Below are 22,223 nucleotides of genomic sequence, written 5' to 3'. Positions count from 1 at the left end.
TTCCTTTTAAATTTCAATGAACATTGGTAACATTGTACAATGTATTCTCCCAGTCTTCATGACTATACAAAGCAAATATATTTCACCATACTCCCACATCCACTCCAGCATGTTGGGAATGGATATCGAAGTGAAGAGGTTTTTTTTTTCTGTTTGTTTGTTCCTGCTCTGTGTCACAGCTTCTGCAGGTCACTTGATGTTGTTGGCAGATACCATGCTCAGTGTTCCAGGCAAATCCTGTGACGCAACGATAACAGCAGACATTGTGTGGGTTCCAGGCCCTGTCAGACTGGCTAAGGAACAAGGAAGAGAAAGAGAGCCTCACACACTGCAGAAGAGGCCAAACCACAGGAACCGAAGAAGGTAAATCACTTAATCAAGGTTAATGTACGAATGCTGTGTACAAGTGTAGGCTATATCAATTAAAATACAGTATGCAGGAATGTTTACATATTATTATGTAGCGATATATAAACTCTACTGTGTCACGTTTTGTTTGCCATTTATTTTATTTCACCTCCCCTTGACTCAAAGCTTTAACTTAAAAAGGTACAGTTTTTAACAGGTGGCAACCTAAAGACGGACTAACATTAAGAAACAATTCTGTTGCATCCGAATTCAAACCTTTCTGCATATTGTTATTAATAGTGCAGTCCTTTTAGAGCTGGATGTCATTCCTCTGGAATCCTTAAGGAGGCAGTCCACTTTTAAAATGGCAGCTTTCCAGAAGCTTTTTACCTCATGCAGTCGCAGCCAGCAATAAACCTCTTTTGACATATGTTTTTAGTAGTGCCTAAGCTACAATATGGTACAAAATTATAAAGCCACCTGCAGCAGTCTAATAAACAGCCACTTGCAAAAATGGACGCTCAGCTGCACAAGAGTAAAAGCAGCAGAGGCAGAACTAGAAATGGAACCACCAATCCAAAAAAAGGGTTTGGGTGTTTCCAGCGGAGCAGTCCGGAGCCATTGATTTGATTGTTGTTGTATTAACTTGAAACTTAGAAGATGTACAGAAATAACCACCATTGAGGAATTTGTTTAATGACCATGACTTTGACCTATCCAATTTCACTACCTGGAAATCCATTTTTTCTCAATTCAAAGACCTTTCTAAAAACAGCTAATTGAATTTCTTTTCAAATGTATTTGAACGATGTGCCAATTAGATTTTGGGACTAACTGGGCTATTCATTTGGGAGGTGGGTTTATCACATTGCAGTCCTCAGTGTGATGCATCATGAACACAGCTAAGTAGCTGTATGTGGGTGCTGTGGTTTAGTTATGCAGACCGTTGCAGTAATACGCATGCATGAGATCATTGTAAAAAGGCAGCAGCAGAAGTGAGGACTCTACTATCATGGTTTCTGTGTTAAAATAAAAAAGGTTATATTTTATATTAGATTTATTTGTGACTGTATATACTTCTAGGATCTGGCCTCTTAAATGGTCTGTCCACACAGTCTTGAAATAAAATGGAAGTTAAGGTTTCAAGAAGGGCCCAAAATCATTTAATATCTTTGGTTTTGTTATTGTATTCATGACAATAAACTGTGTCCATGTCATTGCAAGCTTGGGGTAATACCAATTTTCTAAAAAAAATATTTTAAAATTAAAGTATTAGCTTGAAACAACACCTGCTTAGAAAAGCAATATAGCTTCTGCCACTTCACACATAGCTTCAACAGTTCTGAACCCCTAATCTACCACCATGTGAAAACAAAGTGACAGCTACTGGTAAACAAGCCATTTAAAAATAGATATTTGCCCCTTTCTTCCGTGAAGAGAACTGCATTTAAGTGCCAAGACCATTAGACATATTTGATGTGCACAAACTGCAAAATCTGTGACATGATTGAGTGTTGGGCAGTGTGTGATGAGATGGTCTAAAATAAAAATCTGGCATTTAGAAATCTTGTGCTCTTGGATTTACAGGATTCAGCCTGTTCTATCTAAAGTCCTCATCATATAATATACAATACAGCATTAAAAGCAAATCTCAGTGTACCATTTTAATTACAAATTATATTTCTTGGGTCTATTTGCACTGCCATGTCAAAATATCAACCAATGAGCTACAAGCATTCTGAACCCCCTTACCAGGGGTCTCCAATCCTGGTCCTGGAGGGCCGGTGGCCCTCATGGTTTTTGTTCCAACTGTACCCTATTAATGCTTATTAGAAGCTTAATTGGTCCAATTCATTAATGTAGAGTACAGTTGGAACAAAAACCAGGAGGGACACCAGCCCTCCAGGACCAGGATTGGAGGCCCTTGCCCTTAACCGTCCCAGCTACGACAGAATTTCTTTTTTTTTTTTAAATATCAGAACCCTGTCTGAAACAATCACTGTCATTATTAATAAACAACAGCAATAGTATAAATACTTTTAAAAAAGATAATAAAAAAAAATGTAGTTCACAATTTCAAGTACCTTTTTTCTTTTTCTTTTTTTTTTTTTTACCTTGGGATGGATTACAATATTTGTATTTCCCTATAGAAAATGTATGGTGTTATGAAGGTATTGCATTGTAATAACCAATATAAAGACTCACACCAGTTTAGCAGCATTTGGAAAAGGAAATCACAGGTACCACATGTATGAGCACCAGTCATTCTGCTGAGCCGCTTAGGGATTAAAACCTAGACTAATACAGCAGTTTGCAATATAATACTAATCACAAAAGTGAGTACAAATAAAATATATTGTAAGTAGCTAAAATTAAAAATAAAATAAATATGGGATGTGGAGCTTTATGCCTACAGTGTAGTATGTCAATTGACACTGGCCTAGTTACTGATCTTACTTTTTAAAAAAATAAAAGGCTTCCAGCTGTCCAGTCTGGACATACACACAAATTCTATGAAACCTGATCCCTTTGAGGTACAAGCAGCTGTAAGGACAAGGTGTCTATCCAGCCTATAGATCTTACTGACGCATTGTGTAGGAGTAAAACCAGTAGGGTCAGTCAGTTTAGAGGTAAGGATTAATAAAAAAGAAAGCTAAGAACAAAATTAGCAACTCCTCCGGATTTGTAGAAACATGTACAGTAATAGCTACCAGCATCAGAAAGGAATTAAGATGCGGTGTGTTTTTCTGTCTGCAAATGCCCTCAACGTTCATGAGGACATCCTGGTAAACTGCATATGCTTTCACCCGAGGAGAATATTGGGGACTACATTTAGAAAAATGTTTTTTTAAAACCAATAACCTTTTATTAATGAGTTTGATCTATTTGTAGTGATCTGTTTGGGAGTGGCCTCCACTTCAAGTTCAGGATGCCAAAACCACTGCTTGCCTTTACCGTGTCGGTGCTTTCCTCTCCACAGCTAGACAGCGCATAGCGTGGCTGAAGAACAGCTCTTGGTTGATGGACAGCACAGACGTCTGGCCTCACATTCTCAACGCAGGGCAGGACAACCGTAAGCAACATCTCTCAAGTTGTTAGGGACAGTATATGCTACTATATAATACATGTTACTATATACAGCATTATGAAACAAATTAGTTTCAAAATCCTTCCAGATGTTTACAGAATATCCATTTTTGGATATATAAACATTGATTCATGTAGCTACAGTGCATTATATTTAAGAATATTTAGATGACTGAACTATATCTTTATATGGGACACTTGGAGAGCAGGTGTATCAAGTGGGATTATTTAGTTGGCACAGCTTCAGTCTGATTTTGCGTGCAAGGCATTGAAATTGGCATAAACGGTGGTGCCACTGGGATATACAAACCGTGATGTAACAAGCTCAGCTATAAACAGGTTAGTTGCATCCCTGCTCCTTAATCCAGATTAAAGGGATTCGGATGACCTCATCATACATCCGTACATCCTCAAGATATTATATATTTCAAAATGCTTGAGTGTAGCAGCATTTGCTGCTGTCCCCAGAAGGCTAGGCATAGAAAGAGTAAGGCCGCTGATTTACTTGGGCTCCAATTTAAAACGCGCACATTTTTTTCTAAAAGAAAAAAACAAAATACTATTAATGTTTTAAAATGAGGACAAAACAATTTCCAAATCTGTCACCAGCTCTGCTAAATTAGCATCACTTCATTTCTTAAAAAGAAAGGTGCATATACTGTGGGGACTAGTAAAGCACTAGTATTGCATGGCTACAATAATTTTAGAAGTTGAGTAAATCTCTAAAACCCAAGGTAAATTGTATTAACATGGTTAGCTGACTGACTGTTTTGTCACTGCTATGCACACTTAAGATGTAGTTTAGTCTTGTCGTTCAAGAAACATGTTTTCATTTTAAGTTGTCATGTTTTGAAATTATGTTGAACATTTGTCTAGTCATAACTTGACTACAAAGTTCTATTTGGTCTGTTTATAAATAAAATTAAATAAAAATAAATGTCTTGTGAACAGATGGGCTCAGATGTGATCCTGTCTGCAACACAAGCATGAAGTGTATTAGCTAACATTGTTTTCCTTTTTTCTAATTTAGTGAAGCTTGGGCTGTATGAATGAAATGCCAAACTTTTGCTAATAAGCTTGGTTAGTCTCCTACTTCTTTCACTGGTTCATAAAAGACACACCTACTCATTTGGTTTCTAATTCTTTTTCAAGTTAAATATTCAGTTAATGCACACATTTAGGGTAAGAATATAAATATATATATTATATATATATATATATATATATATATATATATATATATATATTAGCTCAAAGAGCCAGCTGCCCAACGTTTCGATATGTTGTACATATCTTTCTCAAGGGAGCCTGTGTTTGAATCAAAACATTGGAGGTATTTATAGGTTTTTGACGGCATGACAACTACCTGTTATTGTTTACATTCAAATCCATGATTTATTCTTACATGATGTAATGGTGTTCTATATATTGTGACATCATTTTTACTTCTATCTTTGAATCTGTATTAATTCTAATTAACACTACTTTACATAAACTTATATTTTTATTATATCATGCAATGCTGGCTCTGAGGATCAGTCTAGATTTGGCCTCCTCAGCGCATCAGTATGCACAACTTTTGTCACATATATATATATATATATGAAGATGCTTATTGATAGCTATATATATTGTGGTAACGTGTTGAAATAGCAACCAAACACAGAAACTGTAGTTTAGCGCTTTCTGCGCACTTTTAATAAACACACAACATAGGAACAAAATAACAGTTTGAACAAAAATACTCCTAAACACACACAGCACAAGTACAACACCCACCCAAGCACTGCTATCCCAGTGATCTACACTTACAGCACACTCCTTCCTGTCCTACACAACCCTCACCAAACATTCATTCCTTTTTCCTTTTATAGGGTGTGACCAGCGGGAATTGACAACCACACCTCAATCACTCAGATAAACAATTAAACACAATTTCCATCACCACACATCCAAACACACATGCACCCATGGCTCTGCACACATCCTCCCCTAATTTGTCACATATATATCGATGTTATGAGCATCAAGAATTTACTCAAAGTCTCCACTAGTGTTTTCCACTATTCTAACAACTTTGACTGTTATTAATACAGCTTAGTTTGGGTTAGAAGAAACCAAGCTTGTCATTTAGCAATCTTTAATTCACATTGATCAGAACCTTCAAAAACTTGTGATCACAACAACTCTAAGTAAACTATACATGAGCAGTTAATATGAAGTGTTGTAGTAGTGAATCCATCACATTTACCCAGTGATTCTCAACAGGGGGGGCGCGAAGCAATCCAAGAGGGGGCACGAAAAGAGACCAAATAAATAAATAAATAAATAAATAAATAAATAAAAACTTTTTTTTATATATATTATTTAAAATGTATACGTGACATGATAGTCTGTAGATGGCGCGGGTTGATTCTATGGTAGTATTAAAGCAGGATGATTATATGGTAATATAACCCTCCCCAAAATGTGCAAAATGTCTAAGACTTTTGCACAGCAGTGTATGTATATATATATATATATATATATATATATATATATATTATACACAGTACACACTCATTTAGAAAGCCAGGTTTTACAGTGTGAACTGCAGGCAAGGCTGATCAGATAAAAAGTGATTACCCCTATACATCACTCTGCACTCTGAATTTGAATGCACTGTAAACGGCATACTAAATATAACAGTCACAAGACCACAATAAAAGAGGGGCTCTATTTTACAAAGTGTGCAGAGTTTTTTTTTTTTTTTGCATTGTGTAATTCCCTGCATGGTTGCATTTTACTAGTTTAACCTAAAGTGCTGAGTGGTTTAAATGAGTATTAGTACTAAGGGCAAATGTATAAGTAATGACTCAGCATAAGCCCAAACGCTCCGGGGTACAGATAATCATGCCTACTTTAAAAGCTGGAATGCAAGCTGAAGGTTAGAACACGATCGCTGGTATCACAGTTTAGCGCTAATCTTGAAACACCTAATGTTACCTTACGTACGATAGTTCAAGATTAGTACTAATTGAGGCCTGTGAAATATAGGTTGCACATAATGTTTTTGATTAGCAAAAGATTAGTAAAATGCTGTATCCACAAGACAATATTTTAATAGTTTTTGCAATGTAGTTATCCCCAAATTCAGGGAGACATTTATGAATTGATGTATCTTATGCCTATTATGCTGCTGGTGTTGTACACAGTTGTATATGGTAGATTACAATTGTTGATAATGATAGCATTATGTATTTTCAATACTGGAATGTCTACCTCGATATATCAGCTACGTCTTTCAATAGCTGCTTATATGGTGTTGTGTCTTGTTATTGTTGTGAAAATTACTTGGTATTAATATTAATTGTACCTATTTTTGCTGGGCTCACAATTCAGATATAGTCTAGACTTACAACATTACAATATGTACATATTCACCATTAGCTGTGTGAAACTGGGGTGTTTGAATTGAATTTTAGTTTGCTTAAGGATATAAATGTTTCAGTAATTACCCAACCATTAATCTCCCTATATAAAATATACAGCAGAATGTATCTACTTAGAATCCAAACATACAGTATACAGACTAATATGTATCATTTACTTCTTTATAATTTTAACATAAATAAAAGCCCAAGTTGAGGATGAAATATCCAGATAGAAAATCACCTTCCTTAAACTGCTTAGGTTTTTCTCAAGCCACCATGTAGTAAATTGGTTTCATTTCCACAGATTAATACAAATCCTAAAATCCTTTGTAGGGTGCATACTATATATAACAAGAAACCGGCATCCCTCAAAATAAATTAATTAATAAATAAACGTCTGTTCAATCACTGATGAACAGGCAGAGCGTCTTAATTTGAAGTAATTTACTGTACATTAAAATGTGGCCTTTATAACCAGTATTTGTAGTTTCACTTCCAGAAAGTCCATATTTACCCTCGGTTATCAGCCTAATCCTAAATTACATTTTTTTTTTATTTTTTCTATTGTCATTTTTTTTTTTTTTTTTTGTCATTTGCTGACATACAAGAAAAAAATACAACAAGAATATAAGAAAACATTTACAAATATATAGCAATAATACAAAATTATAATACACAACAGTAAATTCAAGGATTGAAAGGACAATTTATTAGAAAAGAAAACGATGGTTCAGAGCTGTTACTGTTAGTTTCTATTAAGCGTTAGAAGCTACATAGCCTACTCTAACATAGTCTTGCATGAACAGTGAACATTCAATCAGCATAGCAAATTTATATTTGCTGTTTCTATTCAGTGCAAGAAATAGCCTTAAACATTTTCCCTAATATTGATCATCTCTGCGGATACCAGGAAGCAGCCAACCTACAAATGAACCTACGATTCAGAGAATGGATTCTGCTGGTATCTTGATGTTGTAATATCAGTCTAGACTGTTCTTTTTTGAGGAAGATACGTCTACTGTATTCACAGTATTTTTTCTAGAAACATAAAAGGGGTTACTGCAAAATACAATACAGCAAATAAAATAAAAAAATGTGACTGTTGGGGTATCTTAATTAATCATTATCTTGGTTTAAAATGATCAATGTCTGATATTATTTTATGCTAAAAAGGGGTCCAGTATATGATGTTACGCAAGACACTGCATCAGACACAAACTGAACAAAAAGAGCCAGTTCCCTGACAATCAGTACATGTTTTCATCAAGAGATTAAAATAGACAGATGTTACATAACAACACAGCACAACCTAGTCCGCTGAAGCCAGAGAATACGAGCTGGCTGCATGTTAGCTGCAAAAATGTGTGTATGCGTTTTAAGATGGCTGTAGGCTGGCAGTTCTGTCTGTGGCTGTAAAAGCAGAAAAAAAAAGCTGGACCTGATGATGTCAGAGAGACAAGGCATGTACCGCTAGGAAAATGGCAATACAGTATGAAGCTAACCTGCGTTACAACTTGTCTTTGTTACAGCGAGCAGCATTGCGGGAGTTTTATTTTTTTATTATATTCTACTAATACAACACCTCTTGGCTCAGCTTTGGTGTTCTTTCGCTTACAAATGTTAGTTTCCTGGCTGCGGTCCTGAGCATGACATTTGAAATCTGCTGCTTGCTTCCTTATTTAGGTCAGTATAATTTCAAAATGTTTTGTTTTTTTATATACTTTTTATTTTATTGTTTTGCATCCACTGTCTGGCACCTGTATATGAAAGTGAGCATTGGCAAATGGGGCCTTGTTTACTTTCTATTGCTTTAATAGAATCTGGGATACGCTGAGGTAACTAGAGGCTTATTAAAATGCAATGAATTGCCATCCTCCAGAAATAGTTTTAGTAGCTGCGTTTGTGGTTAATGGGTTTCAGCTCAAGCACAAACAGGCGCTCATGTGACGAGGCTGTCTGTGTGCAGAGTGTTTGCTTGAGCTAAAAGATACTTTAGGTGATGCAGAATGGAAAATAACAGATGCTTGCTGCTACTTTGTGCAGGTCAGCATTCACATTTTCATGACTAAGAATGCCGCTGCTTACCTACTAATGCAGCTGTCAAGGGTATGAAGATCTGCGACGCAAAAAAAAATAAAAAAGGTTGTTTATACTGCAAATAGGATTCCTTGTCGGCGTGCAAATACAAGTGTGTGCCACGGTAAGTTAGTGCTGTTCAGCAAGCGTTTGCAAGGGATGTGCCAGCTACTCTATCTCAGAGTTGAATTTGGGTTAGTTCTCCTCCTTTCAGCCACTGGGCTCATTTTGCATCACTAGTTGATAATGACCGTGTTCCCTGTTGTCTTCTACCCCGTTCATCAAGTGCTCAGTAGCCATTAATGAAATGCCACTGTTTACATTAATCAGCAACTGCACTTAAGGTGAGCTGTCCCTTACCTTCTCCCTCGGCAGCGCTCTCTGCTGCAGTGTGGTTCTTTCTGAGCTGTACTCCCGCAAGCTTAAAATGGCAGGCAGGCAGGATTTACACTGCTTCTCGTCTCTGCATGCTCTGTATTGATTTTACTTTGCCACTTCTGGTGTTGTGGATGTGAGTATGTAAATGCTGTGAGCATGCCAGGTCTTGCTGTACAGTAGCTCCTCGACTGGCTAATGCTTTGCTGTACTGGAAGATATGCAAGGAGCTGAAATATAGTATTTGATGGGCTTTGTAGTCAGATTTCTGCTATCTATTCATCCAAGGCATGACGTGAAGCCCAATTTTACATACATTTTAAGCCAGGTCCTGAGGTGCTCAGAAATGCATTTATATGTTACTTAGTCTGCACATGCTAAATAAAGTTGATGTTTCCTCTACGGCTTTAAACTGCTTTAGGTTTGTAAAGCAGGTTGCATTAATGCGGTGCTTGCTCTGCAGCAGGCTTTGGAACTTGGGACTAATATTTTTGGCACTGATATCAATAGGTTGATTTTCAACAAGTGTGACAAGTGCCCTTTGCAGTGGTCAGCTTTAGGCTTTTAAGCCAGTGAAGAAAAGAAAAAAAGCTTTGCAAAGGAGACGTCTGCAAGCTTTGGAGATGGGAAATGTTGACTGTGCCTCCGTGCTTCTGATGTGCTGAATTCTCTGGAACGCAGTATCTTATATTAAAAAAAAAAAAATAACAAAAAGCAAACCAAAAACACATTGCTGCTTTCGCCCTCTATTCCTCAGTTTTTTTGCGCTTCCGAATTGTATAGATTACAAATAACAGAAGAGTGCTACAGCATGATGTCGTTTTACGCTAATGTCCTGCGCCATCATTTTCACTGATGTTTCCCAGGTATGTTATGCATGTTATACAGCTTTACAAAAATATGTAGAAAAAAAATCTGTGATTTAACCTTTTGCACTTTAATATATGTGTACAAAATAAAAAAGGAACCAACATTAAAAGCCAACACAGAATGATTTTTAGTTTTTCTATATTTGTTTAAAAATATCCATGCTTATTCAAAATGATCTGATGAAACTGTAGTGGCATTAAATAGGTTGGTTTAGGAAAGGAGATTTTTGTACGTGATCAGACGGCAATATGTATTTTGGGTGTGGCAGGTTGTATACTTTTAAATGACGAATAATTAAAATTTGCAATAAACCACCTTTTATTTTACACTTTAAGTGGCACGTTGAGGGGAGGGGAGGTTGGGGGGCAAAAAGACAGTTTAAACTGCAAAAAAGGTAAAAGGTTCGAATTTTTTTTTTTTTTTTTTTTTTGCTGTATGATAAACTATAAAAGGAGGATATTGAGATGACAGCATACCAGAATTGTGTCAAACTGTAGGTGCTTTCACTGCCAGTAATAATTTCCAATGTACTTTCCCCAGTTGTAAGTTCTGTACCATATTAGAAATATGATTACTGATGAAGCAATACATATACTAAAGAATTTAAAAACAAACATTGTCAACTGCATTTCCCATATTATCATGGGTATAGATTTTGAAATAGATAAAATGGATATTATTTATAATGCATTTGCATAAATCCCTAGACAATTAATGCAGTTGCTTAGAATCCAGTTGGATCCCAATAAATACTGCGCCACAGCATGTTTCCTTGGCAACCACATCCTGTTTGAACCCAAAGGGATAAAGCAGCTGAGTTATTTTCTCCACAGTGAGAAACTACCGTATGCACATACATTTGGTTTCATTATCACCGTTTCAGAAACAAAACAAAACAAAACAAAAAACCCTCAATAAAACAACAAAGACGGATCTAAATGAAAAGTACAAAGCCGTTTACATTTCTGCGGTTCTACCTGCTATGTACAATTCGGTTTGCACATAACATATGGCAGAAGCAAATGAAGGATTCTGTCCTTGTGTTACAGGCCTCGGGGTGAACCTGCCACCTCTGTAAACTGAATTGCATGGAAAGTGTGGATGAATGGTTTTGCATATTAGATTTATATTACAGCTCACATTCCTGTTTGGTTGATTTAATAACAAAATGTCAAAACCCTTGAAATTCATGAACACAAAATACATTTTAAAAAACGACACAGTGAAGATAAGGTTTAGTTTAAAACTAAATAACTGCCTGCTTTCTGTATTTAATCTTGGTTCAAATAGTGCACAGCAACATTTCTTTTTTTAATCAAATGCTCTATACCTATAACTTTTTTGTATTTCTGCTTTATCTCCTTTTAACATAAAATGAATAACAGTATTATAGCAATGTACAGTATAACGATACAGAATGTTAAGCATATAGTTTGACAGCAGCCATTTTACCTTTGCAGCAACTGGTGCAGTTGCCTTTAAAATGGCTGCTGTACGTGCGAGAAATGGCACGGTCACAGCCACAGAACAGTTGTTGAAAATTAGTCATCATTGCCAATGCAAAACCATTATACGATCACTTGAGCATGCTCTTTTTTTAATTATTATTTTTGTAATACATGTATATTAAAGGTTATTGATTTGATTGCAGTATACTTAAAAATAAACAGGTGCAAATCAATTTGCATGCTTTATAAACAGCATTGAAGGTGGCGTAAGTTTTCTCATAAAAACTGTCAAGCACAGTAAATTCAAAGGATATTCTGTGTAGGCAGGAACCTAGTGTAGAGTCATTTCCTAAATCAGTAACATTAAAATCACTAAAACATGGTGATGAAAGAGAACTTTTGTTTTAACAAGCAGATACAAAATCTTTCCCAAGAATGGTTCAGTGGCTCAGCAGAATTAGTTTCATATTGCAGAACACAGTGATTACAAGCAGGAGCCACCAACTAATACACTGAATAAATGGTTAATAGAAAACAAAAAAAGAATATGGCATGATAGAACAATTATCAGCTGTAGTAACACCATACTACAGCCGACATGTTTGGGGAAATATAAAAGGAACAGGTAGAGAGGAGAGACTTTAAGTCTTTGTTGTTTTATTTGTGCCAATTGTATTTTACTCTGCAATTATTTTAATTACTGTCTGTCCTAGGGATAACTTGAGGACAAGCATTAAAGTGCTTTATGTGATAAATAATCTGGAAAACAAAAATGGGACAGATCTCTGCAGGCCCTTGAGATAGTTTCTGAAGAGCTGGGCACTTCTGAAGCTGCAGTGGCGTGCTGTATATGTACGCAATATGTTTTTCGAGCAGTTTTGCAGTACTGACAACCATTATAAAGCTGATTAGATTGCGCATTGAAGGACAGATGACTGAGCCATTCTGTGCAGAAGAACACTAAGTGGAATAGAAGAATTTTTGAATTGCTGTGTTGACGTGGGATGGAAACAGTGGTGCTTTTTTTAGTTTTGATGCATCACAAGGAAATGCAAAGTCATCCTCCGAGGCAGATGCTGTTGAACCACTGCTTTAGCTTGTGAGACACATAACGATAAGAGTGGTGAGTTACTTAATGACTTGACTTGATCAAAGGATGCAGGGAATAGAAATTGAAATGAAAGGCTGAACAAACATTGCTGTTGATTTTAGAGGAAATAGGTCATTTGTATTGCAGTTTTCTGCTTGGCAGGAATACACTTGGAACGCAGAAGGATTCCAGCATCTTTTTCACCCAAAGCTGCTACGACAGCTTAAACAAGCCGCACTCGCTTATCAAGACATCACTTAATTTGTACTCATTTTAAGCAATTCACTCCCTGACTAATGAGTTAGGAGTAGTTGGTTATCATATTAGGCGGCTGTCTTAATTATTGCTTTATATGTTTACAGGATGATGGTAGATATATAAGCCAATTTAAAAACGAGTCTTTGTTTTTTACCGATGTACATTAAAATGTATAAACTTACAGTAAGACATCTGTAGGGCTGTTGCTTAATATTTTCAATTGGCAATTGCTTGTAATGATTATAAGGGTGTGGCTTTCCCACTTTCTACAGGAAAGAGTGCAAAACAAATTTCCTGTGAATCCATTTTACATTTAAAAAAAACCAAAAAAACAAAAAAACTACAAAATGTTTTGGCTGAATAATTTAAGCTTCTATTCTAAAATGTTTATTTTGTGATTACAATAAAAAAAAGATACTGGTAAAACCTCGTGAATATACTTTTATGACTGTATATATTTTCCTCTTGTATTATTCAATTTAGTTTTGAGTTCTGTGTTAAGCAGGTATGCATTAAACGCCTATATACATTTGCTGTGATAGTTAAACTCTGGGGTGAGACATTTTAGCATTTGGCCTCTTTTTTTGTTTGGGGGGGGGGGAGTACGTCCTGGGTCAGGCACCCCCAGAACTTACACAATGGAGCGAGGTAACCAGTGGTGTACCACAGGGATCAGTATTAGGTCCTCTGCTATTCCTAATCTACATTAATGATTTAGATTCTGGTATAGTAAGCAAACTTGTTAAATTTGCAGACGACACAAAAACAGCAGGAGTGGCAAACACTGTTGCACCAACAAAGGTCATTCAAAACGATCTAGACAGCATTCAGCACTGGGCAGACACATGGCAAATTACATTTAATAGAGAAAAGTGTAAAGTATTGCACGCAGGCAATACAAATGTGCATTATAAAGATCATATGGGAGATACTGAAATTGAAGAAGGGATCTATGAAAAAGACCTAGGAGTTTATGTTGACTCAGAAATGTCTTCATCTAGACAATGTGGGGAAGCTATAAAAAAAGGCCAACAAGATGCTCGGATATATTGTGAGAAGTGTTGAATTTAAATCAAGGGAAGTAATGTTAAAACTTTGCATTACAATGCATTAGTAAGACCTCACCTAGTATATCGTGTTCAGTTCTGGTCACCTCGTTACAAAAAGGATATTGCTGCTCTAGAAAGAGTGCAAAGAAGAGCAACCAGAATTATCCTGGGTTTAAAAGGCATGTTGTATGCAGACAGGCTACAATAATTGAATCTATTCAGTCTTGAACAAAGAAGACTACGCGGTGATCTGATTCAAGCATTCAAAATCCTAAAAGGTATAGACAATGTCGACCCAGGGGACTTTTTTGACCTGAAAAAAGAAAGATGGACCAGGGGTCACAAAGGGATATTAGAGAAAGGGTCATTCCGAACAGAAAATAGGAGGCACTTTTTACACAGAGAATTGTGAGGGTATGGAACCAACTCCCCAGTAATGTTGTTGAAGCGGACACCCTGGGATCCTTCAAGAAGCTGCTTGATGAGATTCTGGGATCAATAAGCTACTAACAACCAAACGAGCAAGATGGGCTGAATGGCCTCCTCTCGTTTGTAAACTTTCTTATGTTCTTATGTTCTTAATTCATCTCTAAGTAGTTTCATTTTAATTTATTTTATTTTTTTCAGTCTGTTCGATGTCAGGCAGTAAGTATTCTCCAGGTACGCTCAAAGCAAGCTCGGATGGAGGGAAATGTGACACATTGATTAAAATGGCATTTGAAGCTCCTCACTCTTTGATTGTTTTGTTGCTTGATGTGCACAGAATAATCATCATAGAATGTGTAGGGCCAAGTAGTAAGAAAACGTTGGTTCTAAGGTGCAAGATTTGATCCGCTTCAATTGAACAGAAAAAAATATAATGCCTGCCCAGCATCCCCTCCAGACACCACCCATGGTTAATCCATTAGCCATCTGATAACTCTACACTCCTGTACCAGGCAGAAACACTCCTCTATATACTGTTGTATTTTCACTTCAACACATAATCTATCAGACTGTACATTATTAATTCAGGTCATAAATATATTCCCTTATAAGCCAATTCAATATAACCCAGTCAATCTAACTTGACACTGTGTTTTTCTCTGTAAGATGGAGGAATGAGCCTTGTGGCTGGTCATACTGTGGAAGATTCTAGTTGCTCTGTTGTGACCATGGCTTCTAAACTCTGTGGTGAATTGTGTTGCTAGGTATCTTTCGACCAGTTTTCAGTTGGCTGGGTTGGATGTTTTGTTTGGGATGTATTTAAATCACTCGTATCTCATAGACTTTTCTTTTCAAACTGGATGATACACAAAGAAATATTCATTAAGTTTCTTTATAACTTGCATTTCTGAACGATTTCACCTTCTTCTAATATTTCACTGATAGCCCTCTATTCTGCCTGCTTGTTTTTTTTTCATTATTACCAAACATGCAGTGGTCTTTCTCCATTAGACAAATTACTGCAAGCCCACAAACAAAATGGACTGATTAAAATGGCTTTCAACCCAGTCCAAGTGACACTAATGAGATTTACCATCAACATATTGCAGATTGTTACAATTCTTACTTTACAAAATTAAAACAGACAAGGAACCATTTATTCATTAGACTTTAGAAAATGTGTCTTCAAGATGCTTTTAAAATGACATCACAAATAACATCATAACAAAGTTCCATAGACATTACATTTCCCACAGTCTCAAATATACACTTCTGTTGTGCTGTGCTGCGTTCTGTTCTCTAGTGTAGTCTTCTGCTTAGCTGACATCAGTGAATTGCATTAGTGAGCACATCTCTTAAATAATTCACTGCGAGTGAATGGGTAGCATGACAGACCCTGAAGTGTGCATTCTGAGGTGATGAGGGATGAGACTGTAATGTTTTTGTTTTATTCCAGTCCAGGCCTTTTCAGAACTGTAAGCATCTGACTCACTGCAGAATGCAATCAAATAAATCAAACATGTCTCTAAAATCAATGACAAGAAATAGTACCGAGAATCAGGCACATTGTTTTTTTACATTGAAACATTGATATTAAAGCACTGCTACCACCCAGTGGACAACAGGAAAATGACACAAGGAAATGTAATACTGTAGTAAATATGTACGGGTGTATGATACATACATGCATCTCCAACCACACAGGAAAAGCACGGGTTAAAAGTAAAAGCATGATGTGCAGTACCAGGGCTACCAATTATCAATGATCTTATTTGCTACTGATTGATCTTATTTGTTACTGATTTTATTTTATTTATAACTGTGCTTATCTGTAATATGATACTCTATAATGTGATATTCTGTAATGTGATATTTTGTACTTTGATACTTTGTAATGTGATACTTTGTAACAACTGTAAGTCGCCCTGGATAAGGGTGGCTGCTATTAAATAAATAAATAAATAAATAAATAAATAAATAATTATACATCATAGCTTCTCTAAACAAGACTGCACTGAAACCATACTGAGTTAATGAATCTACCCTCTTTTTGTTCTTCTAGATGACAGTCATGTCTCCAGGTACAGAAGATCTTGTGGACAGCACTCATTCCCAGGCTATTCTGCGCTGCTTAAATGATCAACGCACTCAGGGCCTGTTCTGCGATGTCACCATTGTTGTGGAAGACATCAAGTTCAAGGCCCACAAGAATGTGTTAGCAGCATCTAGCCTTTACTTCAAGGATGCGTTTTCCACCCAAGAGGTGTGGGTTTCAGGTCAAGTCTTGGAGCTGCCAGACTTTGGGTCTGATGTATTTGCAGGGATACTTCACTTTATTTACAGTGCTAAATTGGAGATCACAGGAACTGAAAATGTAAAAGCTCTTATAGCTGCAGGTAAAAAATTAGGAATTCCCTTTCTGGAAAACCTAAGGGACTTGAGCCATCAGGGGAAACGATCCTTTGATGCAGCACATGGACGTGGCTCGTCTGATTCAGTCCCGCCTGCAGCCGCTGATTGCTCTGTGCAGGCAGTTAGGTCTCCCTTGTTGAAAAATGAAACCAACAGTGGCATCAGTGACCAAAGACCTGAAGAGTCTGTCTGTTTGGATGGTCCAAGAATCACCAATGCATTTTCCATTTTTGAGGCAGGATCCAACAATGACCTGTTTTCTCCACTTGACTTGAGAGCCAGTGCTAAAAGGACCCAGGAAACTGAACAATTCCAAATGACATGCCCCACTCTCAATGCAGCAGCAGCAAATGGCGAGCCGACCCACGCTTTATCAGAACATTCTTATGCTGTGTCTTCCGCTGCAGATCAGGTCCTTAAAACAACAGAGCATTGTGAGACACCTATTAACGAGGTCAGAAAAGAGAGTCCCCCCACTGAAGTACCTACTAATCAACTGATGAACCAGAGATGCAATCCACTGAAGAAACGTCATATTCTGGGCAGTAGTCTGGGTCAAGTTGCAGGGGTACAGTACACCAATAAAGCACATGCCACACTGAACCTTACAACCATTCCAATAAGTCATCACAAGAAGACATTTGAAGTCACTAGTAATGGAAATGTCCCACAGATGATAACACACAATAGCGCTGGATCAGAATCAGACATTTCTGCTGTGGCCGCAGACCCACCTGTAGCCAATGATAGATGTGAATACTGCTCTGAGACCTTCAGCAACAAAGCATTGCTGAACATCCATACGCAGGTGCACAAAAAACATTTTGTCAGTCATTTGGCATGCAAATTTTGCCATAAGAAATTCACGCACCTTAAAAGGCTACGTAATCATGAACAAACATGCTGTAAGGCACAGCTTGACGCAACTGAGAATGAAAGCTGTGAACCTCAACTCAGTATCTCTACTGTAGACAAGACTTCCAGTACAGATGGCAGTGTGCAGCATGCATGTCCAGAAGATAAATCAGACAGCTACTCTGGTAATCACGTAGAAGAAGACAGTTCACCAGAGTTTACCAGTTTACCAGATAATGGTGAGAAAGCGGTTGACGGACAAAGAATGCATGTGTGCAGCGTGTGTAAACGTTCTTATGTCACTCTATCAAGCCTTAGGAGACATGCAAATGTCCATTCATGGCAGAGGGCCTACCCGTGCCATTACTGCAATAAAGTTTTTGCTTTGGCTGAATATCGTACCAAGCATGAGATCTGGCACACGGGAGAAAGGAGATACCAGTGCATTTTCTGTTTAGAGACTTTCATGACATACTACATTTTGAAAAACCACCAGAAATCCTTTCACGGCATCGACCCGAGGCTGGCTGTGAACAAAAAGTCAGCTCACGGTGGTTTTAAAAGCAACCTGTATCCTTTTCAACTCTACAGACTTCTGCCCACGACATTTAGAAAAAAACAATACAAAACATACAGCCAGACCCTCACTGAAAATGCAGAGTCCAATGATCCGCCTTTTCAAGTTCCTTCAGCACCAAGGCCTCAGAACTCATTAACCACCCCATCAGTCAACTTTGAAAATAACATTATCAGTGCTCAAAATAGTCCAGATGCAGTTTGTATGGGGCAGCCATTATTTTCTATGCCATTGACCTTCATGGCCACTCCAAACATTGTTGCATCAGTAGCACCTTGTGTTAACTTCAACCAACCAAGTAATCCAAGTCATACGCTATCTTCTGAAGCTGGAGGGTGCCCACGGACAGCACTGAGCACAACAACTCAGAACACCAACACCCTTTTAACCCCATATCCAGCTAACATCAGCAGCACTGGTTCATCTGCAAGCTATGGATACCCTGGACCCTCTGTTATAATGCAGACCAACAGAGTCTCGTCTGTAATAGTGCATGGGAATGAAATGGGAGTTAACAATGATGACAAAGACCGCAGCGATGTGCCATTCTTAGAAATGACTGGTAGCAGCTTTTCAGAACCGGATAACGATGACAAAGGTCATATGAGGACACATTTCAAGCAAGAGGAACTGTCAGGTATGCAAATAACAGAGACAATAGCAGATGAGATGGTCCAGCCAGAAGGATTTGGTGATGCACCTAATAGAATTACAAATATCATCTACCCAGGCAGCAAAACAGAAACTTACATTGCCAAGCCAGCATGCCCAGGTCCTTCTTTTGATAGTCAAGTTCCACCTCTTTGCCAGATAACAGTAAAAATTGGTGATGAGGCTATGGTGAGAAGGCGTATTAAAGGATCAAAACTCTTCCAAAGGAAAAGAAAGTGGGGTTGTTTGGCAGATGAGAACCAGAGCAGTGTGACAGGAACAGAAGAAGAGAACGACAGAAATGCTAGCTTACGTGCAAGAACAGATACAACTCCAGTCATAGAGAATGAAACGTATGATGAAGTGACCGATCGCGACACAGCTGACAAACTGTGGCGCCCTTATTACTCTTACAAACCTAAAAAGAAAACCAGAGGGGCAAAGAAACTGAGGACCAAACACAAGAGAAAATGCAAAAATATTGAAATCCCTGCTAGACATCTGAGATCAAATGCAAAAGATCAAGACTGCCTTGAAGGCTACATTAACACAAGTTACAGTTTGCATGACACAGACATTTCTGACCCAGCCAAAATGGGAAAACACCTTAAAAAGGGTGCGTACAAAGAGCCTTATTACTGCGTCATGTGCCTAGATGTGTTTTCAAGCTTATCTGTATTAGAGGTACACAAGATGAGCTGCCATGCTAAAGAGAAGTCTTACCTCTGTAAAACTTGTGGAAAGCAATTTTCTCCCCACGAAATTCCTTATGAAAACCACGCCTTCCCTTTAGACAAAAAAGAATTTGTCTGTAAGAACTGTGTTGAAGATGGCTCCTGTTTCAACAACAGTTTAAGGAGTCATAACACAGAGAAACGCTACCGATGCTCTTTCTGCCCGCAGCGCTTCTTGTACCTGGCTACCAAGAAGAGCCATGAGAAAAAACATCTAGAAAAGCACGGTAAAGGATACAGCTGCTCCTACTGTCCTAAAGTTTGCAAATCCTCAGCAGCCCTTGGAATGCACCAGAAGAAGCATTTCGTTAAAAGCGAAGAGGAGGAACAAGAGCCAGCAGGAAGCCACTGTGGCATTGCAGCAAATGAATTAAAACTTACTGCACCACAAAACAGTGACGCAGACACAGTCAGAGCACCCAAACTGGAACATGAAAGTGAGATTAGCAGCAACAGGGGTTTTCAAGAATGCAAAACACCAGATGTTAAGACACTGACATTATCTCTAGAGGAAGGCTTGCCTCAGACGCAAGTACCCTTAGAAAGGGTATGGAACACCTGCCCGGCTACCTTAAATGATCAACTTAGTGGTCAATTTGCTGAGCCTTGGGACCAGCTGGACCAAACAAATAATGACATGACTAGAAAAGCATATGATGAGTATAGCGTCCAATCGGTCAAAGACTACCAGAACCCTCATGTTTACTCAGAGCAGTTTGCCCCGTTAAACATGATGAGTAAGATGCAGACATGTAGCACACATGTAGACTCTCCAAAGACAGAATACAGGTATCCATGTAAAAAGGAACCCCTCCTCAAACCAGACTACTGGTCCTCTGAACATAAAGCAACAGGAGACAATGCAAACTGAGTACTGACCAAAGGTGTACTAACATGGAAGAACAGTAAACAGACTGAAGGTACTGAATGTGCCTGAGCACACGTGTGTAAATAAAATAGCTAAAAATACAAGTATACATGCGTAATAAACATATTTTCCTGTTTCTTAGCAATAGTGAAGCAAGTGTAGAAAACAAACCTGAAGCTCTTAAATGTCCTGTACAACATCTTTAGGAAAAAAATATATATATTTTTCTCACACTGCAAATAAACATTTGGTAGTTTTTCATATATTTTTTTAAATGTTGGTTTTATTTTTGTAATGTTTTATTTGGCTTTGTGGGGATTCTGGTAACTGTATCCTGCTTTTTAGATGTTTTCTATTGTATTTCTTTTTCTGTAATCTAGGACTTATACTGGGTATTGTTAGCTCCACATTATTGGGAATAATGGTTGTCAACTGTCAACATCTTCTGTATGGGGCCTTTCTTTAAAGTGTGGCTTAAGGGGCATTTTTTTATATACAGAAAAGGGTATTAATGACTTAAGATATTTAGGTATGTTACACCAGCCAGTTTTTCAACATCTATCTTTTATTTATTTATTTTCAAACTGCAAGGGACTCCATGGTCACTTGTTATATTGTCCAACAACTTGCTCAGCAAGCTACACAGAAATATAGCAAGCTGCCAAAATATATATCCAAGTCATTGCTACAAACACACAGTTTTAGGAATACAGCCCCAGTGATGTTAACTGGTCAGAGCTAAACGTCATTTACAAAATGATTTGTTATCAAACTCTTTATGGTGTGATGAAACCTCTTAATATTCATGAAAATGAATTCAACCTAACATGTGTTTGGGGTAAATAAAAGCTTGCATGTACTTTAGCATTATGCTGTTGTTGCTTATTACCTTCATTTCATTGGTGGTTCTTAAGTTTCAAAATATCTGTACACGTGTTTAAAGATACAGCATATGCTGCCAATTTTACATCTCAGCTTTATGGTTAGGTCCCTTACACCTCATGATGGATTGTTTGTGTTATACTGGTACAGTCGATTATGGAAAAGTTCAGTGAAAAGCCATTTCAGTAATGTTAACTAATGTCTCACAGTCGTTCTGCAATGGTAGTAAATGAATTGTAGGACAGGACATTGCTCGTTATTTTTTGCATGAATTTGAAGATGGGCCGATTATGTATTATACATAGTACAGAGATATTTAGGAAGAAAGGGATCCAAGTATGGTTAAAGGTGCAATATCGTACCTCTACACTACAATTTCAACTGGCAACTAATGTTATCATAGAAAGATCAACGTTTATGGGTGTAGTGATTTTTTGTTCAGCTCTCTGTAAAGGTGTGCTGGCTGTACTCTGTCAATCTACCAAAACCAGGGGTCACCATTTGGTAAAGTATGAAAGCAGCAATAACGGAAGCAAAAGCCTGCATCATCACAAAGCCTGGCTCATCCCAGCATGATATACAAAATTGGATTAGTGGGTATAGAGAATGTTTGTTGATAAATTAAAAAAAAATAATACTGCAATGGATTATATCACTCTTCAAAATCCTATTGGAACACAATTATTGGTTAACAGTGCTCGCACTATTTATATCAAGAAATATTTATATATTCTTTAAATTAAAAAAAAACATTTCATTTTAAATATTAAATATAATGTAATAATAATAATAATAATAATAATA

The 22,223-nt window shown here is 37.4% G+C and overlaps 1 protein-coding gene across 4 annotated transcripts; it reads left to right on the top strand.

Moving 5' to 3' along the window:
- Positions 1-267: 267 nt before the first annotated feature.
- Positions 268-21,401, top strand: LOC117417100 (zinc finger and BTB domain-containing protein 38-like). 4 transcript variants are annotated; one of them, XM_034028871.3, is made up of 3 exons: positions 268-363; positions 3,329-3,421; positions 16,503-21,401. In XM_034028871.3, exon 3 carries the CDS (start codon positions 16,503-16,505, stop codon positions 20,538-20,540), a length of 4,038 nt encoding a protein of 1,345 aa, XP_033884762.2. In that variant the 5' UTR covers positions 268-363; positions 3,329-3,421; the 3' UTR covers positions 20,541-21,401. The 4 variants fall into 4 exon arrangements, with proteins under 4 accessions (XP_033884762.2, XP_033884763.2, XP_033884764.2 ...); XM_034028872.3 differs by lacking the exons at positions 268-363; positions 3,329-3,421 and adding an exon at positions 8,252-8,531; XM_034028873.3 differs by lacking the exons at positions 268-363; positions 3,329-3,421 and adding an exon at positions 8,909-9,048.
- Positions 21,402-22,223: the final 822 nt, after the last annotated feature.

Source organism: Acipenser ruthenus, chromosome 12 (assembly GCF_902713425.1).
Source record: "Acipenser ruthenus chromosome 12, fAciRut3.2 maternal haplotype, whole genome shotgun sequence".
In the NCBI taxonomy this organism is placed as follows: domain Eukaryota; kingdom Metazoa; phylum Chordata; class Actinopteri; order Acipenseriformes; family Acipenseridae; genus Acipenser; species Acipenser ruthenus.
This window is presented reverse-complemented; position numbering and strand designations above follow the sequence as displayed.

Bases quoted from the DNA above. Each gene is read 5' to 3' on its own strand.
- LOC117417100 (XM_034028870.3), top strand. From the start codon at position 10,130: ATGTCCTGCGCCATCATTTTCACTGATGTTTCCCAG. The intron at 10,166-16,502 runs GTATGTTATGCA...TTGTTCTTCTAG, and splicing joins TTTTCACTGATGTTTCCCAG to ATGACAGTCATGTCTCCAGG.